The 16,619-nt window shown below is 38.9% G+C and overlaps 2 protein-coding genes across 6 annotated transcripts in view; one reads left to right on the top strand and one right to left on the bottom strand.

Moving 5' to 3' along the window:
* The window catches only part of triob (trio Rho guanine nucleotide exchange factor b), a 114,295-nt gene extending 106,716 nt beyond the window's left edge, over positions 1-7,579 (bottom strand). For all 5 annotated transcript variants that reach the window (XM_063878752.1, XM_063878755.1, XM_063878754.1 and 2 more), the window contains exon 1: positions 7,333-7,579. In XM_063878752.1, coding sequence (XP_063734822.1) covers positions 7,333-7,402 — 70 coding nt within the window. In that variant the 5' untranslated portion in view covers positions 7,403-7,579. The remainder of the gene's footprint in view (positions 1-7,332) is intronic.
* A 1,010-nt stretch (positions 7,580-8,589) lies between these two features.
* The window catches only part of dnah5 (dynein, axonemal, heavy chain 5), a 96,169-nt gene continuing 88,139 nt past the window's right edge, over positions 8,590-16,619 (top strand). The window contains 2 exon segments of the mRNA XM_063879552.1: positions 8,590-8,656; positions 9,296-9,462. Coding sequence (XP_063735622.1) covers positions 9,373-9,462 — 90 coding nt within the window. The 5' untranslated portion in view covers positions 8,590-8,656; positions 9,296-9,372.

Here is a 16,619-nt window from a genome sequence, read left to right as displayed (position 1 = left end):
CTTAGAGTTGTTGTATATATAATACATATAATGTCACTGTCCTAGTGGTAAACACAGGAGAAGAACATGTCAAGCTATGTGCTGTATCAGAAACAATGCTGGTAGAAAACTCTCTTCACAGAATATGGCGTATCTTCTCATGGAAGAAAACTTGCACAGAGGAGAGAGAGCTGCGCTCCACAGGGGCGTGGCCAGCTTCAGCTCAGCTCAAATTTAAAGCAACAGTCACAGAATCAGCACTTCAGGAAAAGGGCTGAAATAGAGGAGGATGAAGCATGCTACAATGGGGGATCTGTTTGTTATTTTGAGCAAAACACTTCACAGACAAGTTTTGTATAGATATTACCCTACAATATATTGTTCAAATATAGCATAATAGGGGACCTTTAACACCCTGTATTTTAGGATCCATGCCAAAGCCCAGACAATTAAGACACTTTTTGCTGTTATTGTGGCTTATAAGTGGTATTATTGCTGGTGCTGCTGACGGATCTCTTTCCATTTTGCAGTGTGCAGAGGAAACAGTGATAACATATTTTCAATCCACTGTCCCAAGCAATGGATAACTGCAAGAATAGCAAAGAACTAGAAACCTCAATGTCTAAACTATGGTTAACCAGAGTAAAACACTCAATAACAATAATGAAATGTTGTTATTTAATAGTCTAGCCTGGTCAAATGAACATGTTTTTATCACTCCTACACCTTCTTTTCATTCACTTTGTAAATGGGGTTATTGTCATGGGAAGAGTTTCTACACTTAATATTACCTCTGTGGTTCCATTACCTGGGTAAAGCTACTGTAGCTTTGGTGAGCTGCCTCTTAGCGAAAGGCTAGGGCTTTTATTGTGAAGGGAAATGCAACCTGGAGGCAAACAGAATTGCATCCTCAAAGCTGGTCTTAATAGGGGAACCTTCTACACACGAAAGGTGTCATTATTCTATAAACATTAAAGTAATCAGAAATAAATTAATCATTATAAGTTCAAGGGAATTGTTATCTATTGCCACTTAATGTGATGCATATGTTGTTAGTCTGTAAATACTTTGTTTAGATGTGTCATTCAATATATTTACAAGAGAAGGAAGGCATGCATTGTGTTGCGCATCACAAACAGGAGGCCAGATATTACACAACAAGATGATCATTTGAATAAACGGCGACCCTGAGGGGGAAGGTATGAGGTAATGGTGGTAGGCTGTGTGGGAGAGGAGTGGAGGAGGAGATGAAAGGAATGAAAAAGGATAGAGTGAGAGGGAGTTTGCTGCTGACTGACAAGAGGTTTCTCTCTTATCAGATGGGGGATTTGCAGGAGACACACAGACCAGCCCACAGCCTGTTTTTATGATCTGCAATCCTCCTCTGCCTCTATCCCTGGTTCATTCATTCCTCCATCCCCCTCTTCCTTGCTTCCAGAGCCCTGGGCGACATGGGTGGGATGTAGTGATTTATACCTCTGTGCATGTGTGTGCATTGTGTGTGTGAAGTAATGAGGCTGTCCCACAGGCTACATTTCCCATCCTACAAACATATTACCAACCTATTGGAACTCCTGATTATCGGCAAAAGGCTGCCAGCCAAACTCTTTCAGGTATATCATGTGTCATCAACTGATCCCAGCCACGATGGCTATAAAACATGTCTTTATCGGTAGTGACCATTTTAGTCTTTTGGTTAGTTTTTGGTGATATGATGGAAGGAGGATCATTGCTATGAAGGCTATAGATAAATCAGTAGCCTGGTACATCTTAAGATAAAAAAAAGAGAAGACCCTGGTATTTGTGTCGCCAAAGTGACCTCTGGTATAGATGGACATGACATTATACAAGAATCAATAATTTGGTGAGATGGAGGGGGGTTACATGTTCGTAAAGTGTATAACGACTCTCAGGAAAGGTCGAGTGTCTCTGATGAGATCGATCAGCATGGTCTGGCTGTAAAAAAGGGTAATTGCCTTGCTATGCTACCTTCTTGATTGTCCTCTCCATAAAACTCTACAATAAACAAGCTTCACAACATCTGATCCTGATTGGGAGGTTACAGCACACTTTTTATATACATTCAAGAAAGGAGGAGAAAATACACTCTTTTCATTTGTGAACCAGAAAATGCTGTTTATTTATTTTTACAAAAACTATACAGGAATATTTGTTCTTCAAGCTATTCCTTCTTTTTTCCTTGAGTTTGATATGTGAAAATAGTCGACTTTGCATGCAAGCCCAGGCGATTTAGCAGTGCAGGCAATGCCAAGCTAAGCTTATAGTCTTTAACTCTGACCAACTGCCAATTAGCCTGCCCCTAGATCCAACTGTAAGGCTTCAGCCTCATGGAGGAGAGTAGCCTACATTTTGCAGGGTGTGCTCCACCCAAGCCTCAGCTCTATAATTTGATGAGTGAAGGCTTGTTTGTCCCTCTAAGTATGTCATGTCCACTCTTTCTGAATGTCACTTTTTCTTCTCTCCGCTCCATATTTTCATTTTCTTTCATGACTTCACCTCTCTGTCTTTCCTGTGCTGTGTCCTATCAGTAAACATGTGTCTTTGCCTTCCCTTTTACTCCCCCTTCTCTCTACCAGCACAGTCTACGATACATTACACGCTCAAGGATGCATATTGCATGGTGCGTTAAAGTCCTTTTCCTCATATACATGACGATATAAGATTTGAGCTTGAGTATGCACGATAACATTCGGTCATTATGCTTTCATCGACTATGAGTGTGTGAGGAGAACATAAAGAATGGCTGCTCAGTGACTTGGCTCTCATTACAGACTTGCAGTAACACAGGTCAGTTGGTTCATTTTTGGCACAGAGGAAAAGGCCTCACTGCGATATAAATACTGAAACTATCATTTTTTATGCTAATGTGCTATTGCTCTCTTTAAAGCAGATCTACCGGATGACACACTATTAAATTAAGCATGCATAAAGAAGTGCAACAAGCGTGACTACTGTTTTATTAGCCGTTTGTTTTACTTCAATTTGCCATCAGTCTTAATTGAGCTTGAGCACAAAGTCATCTTTTAAAAAGCTTAGGGGTCTTACAACACATCCTTTCTATACAAGTCATTCATTATTCTCAACAGAACTACAATGACAAGCAGAGGTAGTCAGTTATGCTTCTGCCTATCAATTATTCTTCTGGTATAAATCATATATAATTTAACACGTCAGACTGCAAAAACACTCATACATGTATAGTTGAAAGCATGTCTGCATTAATAATGAGGAGACCAGAAACCAGTTTCACAAAGTACAGCGTGACACTTGCTGCTAGTTGCACAGTTCCTTAAACGATAGATCTTTGCAACCCTAAGCAACATTCTCTGTGACTGATGACCAATGTCTTAATGCCAGTGTAGTTATGACTGGGGCTACTGCTTTTATGCCAGTTGTGCAGAGAGTTAATTTATCTGATTCCAGCATACAGTACGTCTAGCTGCTTTTATGTCAATTGAGTTTCACCGTGCAGTTCTGTACAATAACACTATTGCACAGGACAAGTAATTTCATTACACACCCCTCAAAAGACTACCTACGAAAGACATAAAAAGATATACAAGGGTGCAAATGTTATTTTTGGTTTCGCAAAGACAGCTCTGTCCATAGTGCTTTAATATATTAGACAGTGGTTAATCTAAAGCTATAATGCTTTTTCTCTGACATGCCTTTCCTTTAGAGGGTAAATTACAGTGGCACTGCAGGGCTCAACACAATCCAGATTAAGAAAACTAGCAATTCAATAAAGACTTTCTCAAATGTTACGACATATGCTCAGCATTTAGAATGCATCTTCATCAACATAAAAAGACAGACAGACTGAAGTTTGATGAAAGATCATCTTGATTAATTGATCAATTAATAATCAATAGGCCAATAGGTAATATTCTTACACAACCTGTACTTTTTTCCTGGGTGGACTATGAAATAATTGAAATGTCTGTCATTGTGACATGTGCAATTAAAAATATGCAACTTTTATTTTTTCACAACAACCAGCACTGTGTCCCAGTCGTGTGCAACACTTTTTTAATGTCCCCTGGAAACAGATTTGTTAGGATTTTCTTTCAGCACATTTCTGAATTGGCAGATCTCTTCTAAATGTTCCACACTTGTTGTCAAATTGATGAGTTTGTGGGTCATCGAGTTGGTGAAACTGTTTTCTAAAACACCTTCAAATTGGTTGTCAAATTAATGAAGATGTTGCTTAATATGCTTGTATTGAGTATTTGTGCGGCCAGTACTGCTAGAACAGAGAGCACAATTTTCAGACAAATCCTGATACATGTTTGATTCTTCTGCAACTAGACAGACAGTAGTCATGAGCAACTACTTTTATGACAAATGTGTTTATCAGGTTGGGGCCATGTGGCTACTGGCGTGGGCTGAGAGTAATCAGCAGTATGTTATTAGGCGGAGATGCCGCCTTTTGAAGAACGCTTTATTAAAGACTATGCAATCTAAACAGAAAACAAAGGGGTATTATCATTAACCGTACGGAAAGCAGAAAAGGATATTATTGGACTAGCAGTCAACTGATTATGCTATTTATAAACAACTAAATATAGTTACGGAGAGTGTAATTTAATTTCCTTGCTTTCAAAAGGGTTGTTTTACAAAAACCTCCAAAGAAAGACTGGCATATGTCTGGACAGCTAAGCATGGGATGTAATGGTTTTTAAAATGTTGTTCATGCTTTTAAAAAGGGCCAGGAAAGCTGTTTAATATTCCTCATCTTTGAGAAGTTGCCATAATTCTGGGATTGGACTTTAATTCACGGCATGAGCAACCTGAGAGTGTGACTCAGCAGCTGAGCTGTGATCCACAGCATCAGTGTGGGACGGGGAGATGGAGCACCATCTGCTCATTGAAAATAATCCAGCAAAGAAAGGAACATCATGTTTGGGTAAAGAACATTAAAGACTGGTGCAGGATCAAAAAATGAAGACTTTGAAACACTCAGTTTCATCATCGTAACTCAGGTATCCAGCCCATTAGTTGGTTAGTCTCACACTAAGCCAGCCCCTTAGCCAGTGATCCAAGCAGCTCAGACAGACCAACAGTCACTTCAGGTTTAGTTCAGTCAAAGAACCTGAAATATTCTAGCCTTCACTGACTAACTAGGGCACTTAAGTGCATTCAGAACTGCAGCCAAACAAAACACACACTCACACAAACACATAGGCCCAGAAATAAAGTGCTTGGGATCAACTAGGATGAGCAGCTGTGTGCCAACATTTCAACATGCAACAAGCTGGCAGCAATTACGGCGCCTGCTGAAGAGGCTACAGGGAGCGGGATGGCCATCACTACTGATCCTTCACAGTGAAGCTATAGGAAATATTCTACTGTATATTATGCATGTGACCAAATTATTGAGTGAGATATTAAACCGTCTTTGATTTGCATTGTGTTCTTAGTTACACTATTTCCAACGTTGTGTGACAGTAAAATGGCATACAATCAACCCCAGTAGCCAAACCAGATAACTCGAAACGTTATCATTAGTCAGCTCTAATCTGAGTTAGACAGGCAGCTATTTGACATTATTCACTCATCCTTTAGTGTTTTTTTTTCCACTTTAACAGCCCAGAAGCTGTTTTTCAGGCTTAATAGTATCTATAAAAGTTTCCTGAGGCCATAACCTATTTCTGTCTCCATCATGAATACTGTATGAACTGCGTTTGCCTGTATATAAACATCCAACCAGTCCAACTTCACTGTGAGCCAACTTTCCAGTCTGATACAACACAGCTATAGGAAAATACACTGGCAGGCCGCCAACCAACCGTAAGAGAGACTGCAACATTTGAATACAATCCACTTTGACAACATTCCTAAAAGTCTGACTGGCAGAGGCAATTTCTGGGAGAAAGTATGAGATTTTAAGACTGTTAAAACAAAGTATAATGTGCATGCTCAAACTTTACAAGCAAATTGGCTACATTTATTTATTCATAGGTGCTTAGGTAGACATGTGCAAATGCTGTCAGTGTGTGTTGTGCTGCATGTGTGCAATATGCTGGAGCCATAGAACAGCAGACCCCCAGGCACCAGGTGTCACAGAGAGAAACAGCTGAGAGAGAGAGAGAGAGAGAGAGAGAGACAGCTGCTTCTTCTGGTGTGTATCAGAGGTGGTCCCTCTAATGGTGGTGACATATTTCCAAACACTGGACTTTTGCTTTAAAATGTATCTTCTAAAGCTGTAACAGCACTCCCGGCCCCCCTAACGCCTGTGTCAGATTGGGCCAAAGAGCTATTTTATAAGGTTAGATCACGTAGGAGATTGATGGCGGGTTAATATCTAGAAGGGTGTTGGCTAGAATAAGAAAACAATATTGTATATAAATATGACTATACTGTTGATGAGCCTTAGCTTGCCAAATTGTGTTTTCACTCATGTGAAACTGCTTATGGGAGCTGATAGAGCCAAAATAAACCACAAGTTGATGGGGAATCATCTAAGAAAGACATAGCAATATTGCAGAAAAACGCCATAATGTTACAAAGCCATTATGTGACTATACCTGGGAAATGATTATTATCAGTAAACTAAGTCAGCTAAATGTAGTACTTCTTAACCATACCTTGAATAATGATGTTTTCACAAGCACTATCATAACACAGTCCATGTCCAAAGTCCCCCTGTGTTAGTAGCCTATGGCTGATAGCAAGCACTCGTGCAGCCCCCTATATATGGTGTTTATGTTTTTGATGGAGAGTGTTAAGGTAGACAGGCCTCTCCTTATGTGTTAGCATGATGCCATCATATCAGAAGGGCCCAGTGCGTGGAGTGCAACCTATTGCCCATACGTGCGTACATGGCCTAGCCTCTATTCGTGCATCAGATTGAGACCTGGGTTAAAATGATGCATGATCCCACATTCATTCACAAGATTATTTATTAAACACGCCTCTGATGACAGGGACTAAATTACAAAATGTTCGACCCACATCATGATAGATGCAGCCTGACGTCGAAATACTCGTTAAGCCCGGAGAGACTGTGGTCGAGCTGTAAGCATAACAGCTTTTAGCTCGCTTGGTCCAACCCAAAATGGGGTCACTGCCTAATAATCAAACGCACATATTTCAGGAGGTGGTATTCAAGCTGCTGTCATCAAAGGCTGCATGATGACAAGTCAGTGGACTGGTAAATAACTACAAGCTGTGCGCATCTCCCCAGCACACCCAACGCGCAGTACGCATCTCGCCCGTGAAACCAGTCAGTGCTTTTGTCCTTTTTGACAACAATGTGGCAGACCACCAGGGATCACACCGACAGCTCTACTGTAGCTCCCCCAGAGCTGGACTCGCCCCTTCCCGACTTACCGGATTTGAAAAACGCCGCTATGTCTGCCGCGTCCTTCGCAGCCTCATCCAGCCCCTCTCCTGCGCTCATTGCTGTGGTCGCTTGTGCGGAAATAGCGAAAGCTATCCTGGAAAGGTTTTTATTAGTGCAATAATTATTTATCGGCAAAAGCGGATCCTGACGCCTTTCATTGAAGCAGATCCGGTCATACAATATGTGCTCCCTTTATTAAGCGAGAGACCTCCTCCTCCATTTTGGCCGAGAAGGGAAAATCCTTGCGACCGATCGGCGGCGCTCCCGAGTTGGGACGTGAGGAAGGGGAGGCGGAGGAATGGGGGTGATAGTGAGGGAAGGCGGAGGTAAAAGAGGAGGGGAGGAGGACTGAGGGAGGAGGGCTATTCCGTAAGGAGTGGTGGGTGGGGGTGGGATATCCTGGGATTCCGTTTCGGGGGGTTTTGGTGCATTGTGCGCCACCCAAATCGAGTGTGCGCCACAGCACATCAGCAGCACCGGCGTCACTCACTGCGGTGCTGATGCGGGCTGCGTGGGAGTCATTCCTCAGGATTGTGTGCCTTAACAGCTCAAGCCCGGATGTTATGGGAGACGTCATATCGACAAAAATCATGCTTTGTATTACATGTACAGGCTACTAGTATCAGTTTCAGTTATTATTTTGAACCTTCTTATTTAGGGCCCTAACTGAATTCTTGCAGAAACGTGAGTTGGATATTCCCATGAGGTCACCGAGTTCTGGTGTTGCATTATTTAGTTTCCTAACAGTTATGCTGCTACTTAATGGCAAGTCGTTCACAATGGTATATTGTTTGTTTTGTGCATGTGATTAATTACATGTTTTATCACATTCAAGGTAGAACACTACAACGAAGGAGGAGGTGGATGGCTCTCTTCATCTTATAGTGAGGAAGATGATGCTAGAGTATGAGGTCATTTGCCCCACAAATCTAACCCAGTTCTTCCTGACAGTTGCAGCTTCCTTTATGTACAAACAATACGATGCTGCCATCTAGTGGAGACCTTTCCAAATTGCTCCGGGTAGGTAAAGAGTCATTAAAACACTGACTTGAGTTTACCCCGATGTTTACTCCACTGACATAAAGGCAAACATAACAATAAATGGTTAATAATGAAATACGTTGAAAATCAAATGGAAGGAAAGGCCCCAGATCATGAATGTGTTGCTCTTTTGCATCATAAGTTTGATTAATGCAGCTGGGCAATCAGCAGGCACACCTGGAATTAATTAGGCCTGGCTGTAGTTTTAAAGTAAGACTTGTAGCTTAATTATAAACAAAATGGCTAAGAAAAAAAGAGGAACTCAACAAAGTAACTCACTCAATAAAAAAAACAACCATAAAAAGAGAGGTGAACACATGGGGTAATAGTTTGGACATAGCTTAACGTTACAGAAGCTATATTGCTACCTCGCGACCTTTGTAAACACTAGCATGATTGGCTGGGTCGCTTATACCTTTTGCTAAAACTGTCGACAATAACGTTAACAACTATGTATGTTTAGCTAGCTATGGTTTGCACCAACAATATTAGAACGAGGAGTTTTTCTTCAGTGAAGTGGGCCTTCACATTTTTCTGTTTTCTAGAAATCAAGTAACAAAAAGTGACTTGCCATTAAATTTGCCTTCCTGCTCCGAAAACTTGAACTGATTCCATGGCCTTTGTTGGTGGTCCACCAGCTGTCTCCCTGTCAACAGGCTACGTAAAATATGCAAGCCATTCCGGCATTGTTTTGTATTTTGAAGAACTTCCGTGAAAAAAAAAAAAAATAGCCAATGAACTACGTTTCATTCGGGACCAGCCCATTACCCAGTTTACCCCTTTTACGATTTGCCTCGTAACCTTGGAAACCTCTAACAACACAGGGTAGACTGCACTGGGAAAATGTTTGGAGGCACTCAAACCAGAAAAACTAATTTCAGAAATCTGTGATCTGTATAATCAAACCAGGATATTTGAAGCGGATGAAGCAGGGGATTTAGAGTTTGTTCATAGAGGACGCATTTCTGTGAAGGAATGTTTTAGCCATGTCCTTAAGCTCTCGACTTGCCAAAGTCAGCTACAGGAACAGACCCACCCAAACTTCTGTCCCAGGGGAGTCACTCAAGGAAATGCAGGTAAGCATTTGATCATGAAAGCGTGACAGTTGTTGAAACGTAAATATCTGATGAAAATATTTTGAATTTCTCTACACCAACAAATAAATAATATCCAGATATTCGGCATACTAACACATAACAAACTCTTCTCCCATGTGGCCTAGCGACACGTCATTGATTTTAAGTATTAGGTCTACTATTATAATAACCTTTTATTGTTTTAACATTCGTTTTTTGCTTTGATCTGAAATATTATCCCCCACCTTTAGATATTGTTTTTATGTTTTATTTTTCTCTCTAAAATATCACTCACATTTTAAAAGTGGTGTAGCTTTATGCTATGCAGCCATAATTCTGAATGTATATCTTCCTTCCTACTTGTTGCAACCTCAGATATATTTTTTGTCCTTTATTTTGATAAGCATTCTAAGACATTGTAACTTAAATTCCAACTCAAAGCCTATCTCTATATAATCAGATAGTTTTATCTGTATGCATCTCAAACAAGCATTTGCACAAACACCAAACTGGAATGCTAGAAATATTAAGCCATAAACATATTCAGAACAACATCTTTTCAACATTTCTTTCTTTCTTCAATCACTTTCAGTTTCCAAATATAGTTTGATTAATTTGTTTTACATCGTTATTAACCCTTTGATACTCAACATGGGTCAAAAGTGACCAGAGTGAGTTTTAATTGTAAATATCTTTGCAATGAATTACTTGAATAATTCAGAATTCCAGGTATTCCTCAATTAACTATTATTTATTTATTTTTGATCATCACGAATGCTTATTTTCATTATTACTTTCTTACTTCAATAAAACTCACTTTTGTATCACTACCCCACTAAGGGACTACATGGGTCAAAAATGACCCGTATTGACCTACAATGTTATTTCATGCATAGCTGAGGGTTTATTTGCTGTATTTTTAGAAATCAATGTATTTCATCATTTAATGTTCCAATTGTTCATTAAATATCTTGTTTATGATTAACATAAATCATTATTTTCATTTTCCTTTTCTTAATTTATGAACTGAAACCGTTTTTGTATCGCTACACCAGGTTTACATGGGTCATTTTTGACCCGTGTGCCAAGTGCGATAAAAATGAAAAAAAATGCATACTATAATAATCATTTTGTTAAAAATAATTGATTGAGCATTGATTTGGACCAAGAACCTTTGATTCGTAAATGTTTGCAGTTAGGAACATGTTTACTGTGGACTACTTTTCATATGCCACACTTCATGCCATGTCACAACTCAACAGGCTGCTTTTGCACATCTGATTCATATCAGTCTTATTGAATCCTTTTTTTTTACCTAAGAAACTATTTAGTATCTTGTGAAAGATAACTGTACATAATATTTGAAGATTACTTGATCTTTCTTGACCCTCCAAATTGAAGGAGAAGTATAGCTCAGAATGTGGATTCAGTTGCAACGTGACCTACTGTATGTGTCGAAGAAGGGAAGGCTGTTGTCCTCCTGAGCACCATGCATGATGACAGAGCAGTGGGTGCCAACAGTGTGAAGAAGAAACCAGAAGTGATCCAGTACTTAAACAATTATTCGATTAACAAAATCAGGAGTAGACACAATGGATCAGATGGTTCACACCTACACATGTAAACAGAGAGCACAGAGGTGGCCCAATGTGCTGGATGTTACCAACCATGGAAGACACAACCACTGACACAGCTGGATGCGCATTTGCCACTATGGTAGCCTTTATGGACAGGCAGAATTCAAGGTTTCAAGGTTTCAAGGTTTTATTTGTCATATGCACAGCATATACAACGTATATGTTGGCAATGAAACATTTATATCCCATGCTCCTCCAACAACTCAACATACATGGTGCGAATAAGATAAATAAAATAGTGCAAAAAGAGAGAAGAATATTTACAATAACAACAATAAAGATTGAAGGATGTGAAATATATACATATGTGGAATACATTGAAAGTATTTAAATACACCGTACAGTAATTTAAATACTTTACACTGTTGAATGAGGAGGTATGGACATATGCATATATTACATATAAATTGGAATAGCTATTAAACTGATTTTCCAAACCAGTCTGTTGGATAAATTATGCACCCTTGCATTGAGTGTTCATCAAGGAGCTGGGCAAAGAGCTTGTCATGCCACATAGGAAAAGGCACATGGAGGGCAAGTGATTGTCATTCGTGAGCAGTGTTGCCACAGTTACCTTGAAAAAATAATCTGATTACTGATTACTACTTTAAAAGTAATTTAGTAACTTTACTGATTACTTGATTCAAAAAGTAACTAAGTTAGATTACAAGTTACTTTATTAGTTACTTTCAGCAGCTGCCGACACTCCCCGAGACGCAAGAAGAAAGCAAAAAAATATATTTTTACTAAGGGAAATTACAAAAATAGTGACGCAGTGACTTGGATAAATTACTTTAATCTGATTACTGGTTTGGAAATAGTAACGCGTTAGATTACTCGTTACTGAAAAAAGTGGTCAGATTAGAGTCACTGTTCATGAGGCATGTGAGCACTGAGATGCTCATTTTGTGATAGTACTGGATCACTTCTGGTTTCTTCTTCACACTGTTGTCATCCACTGCTCTGTCATCATACATTGTGCTCAGGAGAAACAGCCTTCCCCTTCCCACATACACTCACCATGGTCATGTTGCCACTGAATCCCCATTCTGAGCTATGCCTGTGAAAAGCAGTCAACAGTAAACATTTAAATCATGTTTAAACATTTAAATCTGAAATCCGCTCTGCACATTTCATCTACTAATTCAGTTTTACAGTACTTTACTACTTGTAGTTTACTACTCTTTTGAATACATTGATTTCCAAAAATATAGCAAAGAAACCCTCAGCCATGCATGAAATAACATTGTAGGTCAATACGGGTCATTTTTGAACCATGTAGTCCCTTAGAAGGGGTATTTATAGCTTGTGTATCAAATGGTTAAGCACAGATAGGTGTAGCTTATTTAAAAAGCATGACACGATTGGAGAGAGTGAAACATTATATCAGAATTCCCTTCCCTATTATGTGAAAAAAACGTTGTAATAAATCTGCACTTCAGTTTCAACTCAAGAACCCCTCAAGCCCTGTTAATTGCTCTGAGAACCACTTCACTATTAGGCTCAGCAGCAGTCCAAAACAGGCGGAGCAAACCACTGCATTATGGGCCTCTGTCCACTAGATGTCAGTGTAAAGTAGCTTTCATTTCAGATCAGCCTTAATGGGTGGATGGTGTTTTTTTTTCTTTAATGTATAGTGTTCTTTATTAATGCAAATAAAAAATGTTGTAAGTTAACAGTAATAATTTGTTTCAGTATAATTCAGTTTGTCTCAATGTTAGGATCTGGCAGAAGAATGTTGAAGATGAATGTGAAGACTTTGGTTTGTTTGTTATGTAATCTGTGTTTTCTTTTTGACCAGTGAAGTGTTCTACAACTTCAGGCCTAAAACATAATATAACAAATATAAACACAATATATGCAGTAGTAGCTATTTACTAGCTTGAAGCCACAGCTGTTATGACAAATGATATAGCAACAATCTCAACAACTCCCCCTACCTATGCGTGATTCTAAGCAGTCAACATGGTCCTACAAGTGCAGATCCTGATCCACCACAATATTGGCAAACAAGCATTGATATCATTGAATTGAACACTATTATGAAAGTTTAGTGCTTTACAGAAATTGCCTTTTCTGTATGGATTTGCCCTTTTTTGGAACTGCCTCGTGGGATGGAACAAGCACAGATGGACACATTCTATAATATATGCTTATCTTCCATGTAGGTACGTACTCAATTGATCCCAATTTGGGAAATGTTTGCGTTGCAGCAGCATAAAAAGACAAGGCATTGTACACAGTCAAATTAAAAGACTGTCAATCTCAATAGAAATAAAATAGCATTAAAAAAGTTGATAATATACATGTTGGGAGTATATTTTATTATAGTAAACCAATATAATTTAGATTGAATAAAATATATGCAATGAAAAACAATGACACTATTTGGTATAATTGTATTGTGTGTTTTAATGGCACCCAGGAGTGTTTTGAACTAAATAGACAACAATGTCCAGGAGAAACGGTGCAGGTCAAAACGTTATGTCCTCAAAGCAGTTGCAGCTCCTGAGACATGTTAGAGTACAACAGATTTGTTTAAGCTTTCTCCGTGTTTGTGTCAGCGTGAGCCTCCTCTGGGAAACCAATGGACCTTTCTCTGTCATGTTCCCTCTCCCTGTCTTTCTCTCTCAGATCTCACCAACCCCTCATTTATAATGTATAGTCACTCTCCTGTTTCATGGCAGCTCCAAACCAGACAGTTCAACTCAGAAAATCCTTCATGACATGGTAAAAAATTGATGACTCATCTGCTTTTAAATGCAAAGCTTGGCAATCATTTCTTCTTTATCAAACCGTCAGTCTGATCTTTATGGAGAGAGCTCTGCTTCTCATCTGCTGGATGCCACAGTAAAAGCTAATGGAATTTTTAATATTAATTGGTGTGTGTGTGTGTGTGTGTGTGTGTGTGTGTGATTAAGGTCTCCCTGCTAGAGCTTAAATGTTTATAGTCAATATGCTTCATTGTATCAAATATAATTTTCATGATAATTTGTTTAATCTATACAATGTCAAAAAGACAGCCCGAGATATATTTTGGTATCTTTATTCAATTCATTTGGAAAACCATACAATGGTTACATTCAGCATTCACTGTATGATTAGTATCACTCAGTTAGCATTCAATGGTAACACATGCATGTTTAATGTGTGAAAGTTTGCTATGTATTAAGAAGTTGATAACCTTCTTGCTATAAGATGATTGTTTAAATTCATACACTGAGAAACTATATATTTTATTGGTTAATTTTTCAGTTTAATCCTGTTGTGTGATTATTGTGTGTGGTGGAAAGTGTCACCTACCCACAGTGTATTCCAATACATCAACAACCTTTCCACAAACCACCCCCAACCGCCCTATCATCCCCATCCCTGTCTCTCCACCCCATTGTTATAATGGACTTGTAAGTTGAGAGCAGGCCTTTGATAATTACCTTACAGAGAGATGGTCATCCAACACCGCATTATCTGGATAGCAGTCCCCTTTTAGGGGAAACACTCACATAATTTCAGGCACTAACCCCTTCTCACATAGCAAATAAGAAGGCTGATTGTAGCATGGCTGCTTGTTCTCTTTCTTGTCGTCTTTGTTGGAAGCTGTAATTCTCTAATGTCATGAAAAGCAATGCCTATTAAGAGGGTGGAATGAATTGAAAAGAAGTGTCAGACTGAAAGGCCGACGATGCTGCATTTTAAACCAGACTATCAAAACAAGGTAAGGTGACCCAAGACTTCTGAAGTTACAAACAACCGGGCTATCTACTTAGGGCCAAATGTAATTCATCATTAATGTGTCAAGACTCAGTAAACAACTGATGAGTTTGTATCAAAATGTGTCTGACAGAAAAGTTCAAGAAGAAGGAAGGAAGGTACATACTCAGAAAGACAAGGTGTTTTTTTTTTTATGTATGAAAGCTTATTTGTGCTGCAGGTTATGATGATTTTTCACAACTTAGTAGCAATCATTTTGGTATAAAGGTATTGTGAAATAATGTAGCAAACTGTGAAGAAGTTCTACCTTTTTGCAAAACGAACTGCCTTTGAAAGTCTATAAAGTAAAATGATTTGAAACACTTTTTGATGAAAATAATATCAGAACTAATTTAGAGCAGCTCTGAAGAAAATCACCTCCATGAATTGCCAACTTGACAAACATTTTAACACACTTTAACTGCAATATAAGTTGGGTTTTTGGTAAGACATGAAAATGTGAGGTCAGATCAGTCATTCTGCCTTTGGGGCATTACCATGGGTTTTGCTCTTTACCTACATATCATATAGCCTACCATATCATCAAATGTCAGAAAATACTGAAGAAATAAGAAAATAAAAGTCAGGGAAATTGCTGTAAATGCAGATCACATTTTTTTTCTAGGAATTTACAGTCATCTTAACCATTCAAAAAATATAAGTAAAAACAAGTATACACTTTGACTTATACGGCATTAGCAGAGATTAGTCCATGATTACTGCATTACCTAGATCAATAGATCCATGTGATCAGGTGACACAGAAAGTATCTATGTCAAGCACTTATTTGCTGTATTGTACCCACGCACATCTTAGTGAAAATGTACTGCTATGTGACTGTTTGCTACCCTGTCCTGTTGGAGCATTGATAGCTTGGGTTAGCATGTTAGTTTGTGGATGGCCCATATTTGCATACAGAGTTGTCACTGTTAGTCCTTTCTTAGCCTCCACACAGCATATGTGTGTTAATTCACAGTTGAGTGTATGATGTATAGCTCACAAACTGCTAATTTGTGTCAGTTTGTCTGGAAAGTTTTATATTGACCACATCTGGCTGTGAAAACTCTTGCACAATTGACAGCAATGGCCATTAAACATAAAGCAGACATACTTAAGCTCGACTGGTTGACTGGTTACCACTGACAACTTGATAGGGCTACTCACATCAAGGATAAGAGTGTACCGCTCCCCTGGGAAGATGCAGATGAGAAAGTGATAGTAGCTTATAGAAAAGATATACTTTAGAAGGCTTTGAGTCAGAGAGGTGAGCAGCTGATATGTCACAGGTGTATAGAAAGCAGCTCTGGAAACAAACGGTTACAAAACTCATTCAGGTAAGAATGCATGGAGCACTGTAGTTGTTTTTGTTGTGGTTTTATCTCTCCAATCTTAGCTTATCCACATGATTTTGATGGATGAAGCTAAGCAATGGCATCTTTCATGTTCAAAGTAAAAATGCTGCAAAACATAATCTACAACTATTTTGTTTACTTTGTCCATATGTGCTATTTTGATTCAATTAAGCTAAACCATTTTATGTGTTCAGGGGTTTTGGCATGTTGCTAAAAGAAAGTTAGACAAGTTATCAGACATCCCTGCCAGATTGTCCTGCTGTTCATTATTGTAATAGGTGTTTCTCTTTAATTCCCAAAATAAAGTTTGTTTATTATGGGGATTGTCAGTTTCACCAAAGCTTATCTCAGGATTGGGCTTTGTTTGCTTCTGAAAGCTGTTAATGTTGCAGATTATATTACACAGGGCCGTCAGTGC

This window comes from Eleginops maclovinus, chromosome 3 (assembly GCF_036324505.1).
Source record: "Eleginops maclovinus isolate JMC-PN-2008 ecotype Puerto Natales chromosome 3, JC_Emac_rtc_rv5, whole genome shotgun sequence".
Classification (NCBI taxonomy): Eukaryota; Metazoa; Chordata; class Actinopteri; order Perciformes; family Eleginopidae; genus Eleginops; species Eleginops maclovinus.
The sequence above is the reverse complement of the archived record's forward strand: the minus strand, read 5'-3'. Positions and strand labels throughout refer to the sequence as shown.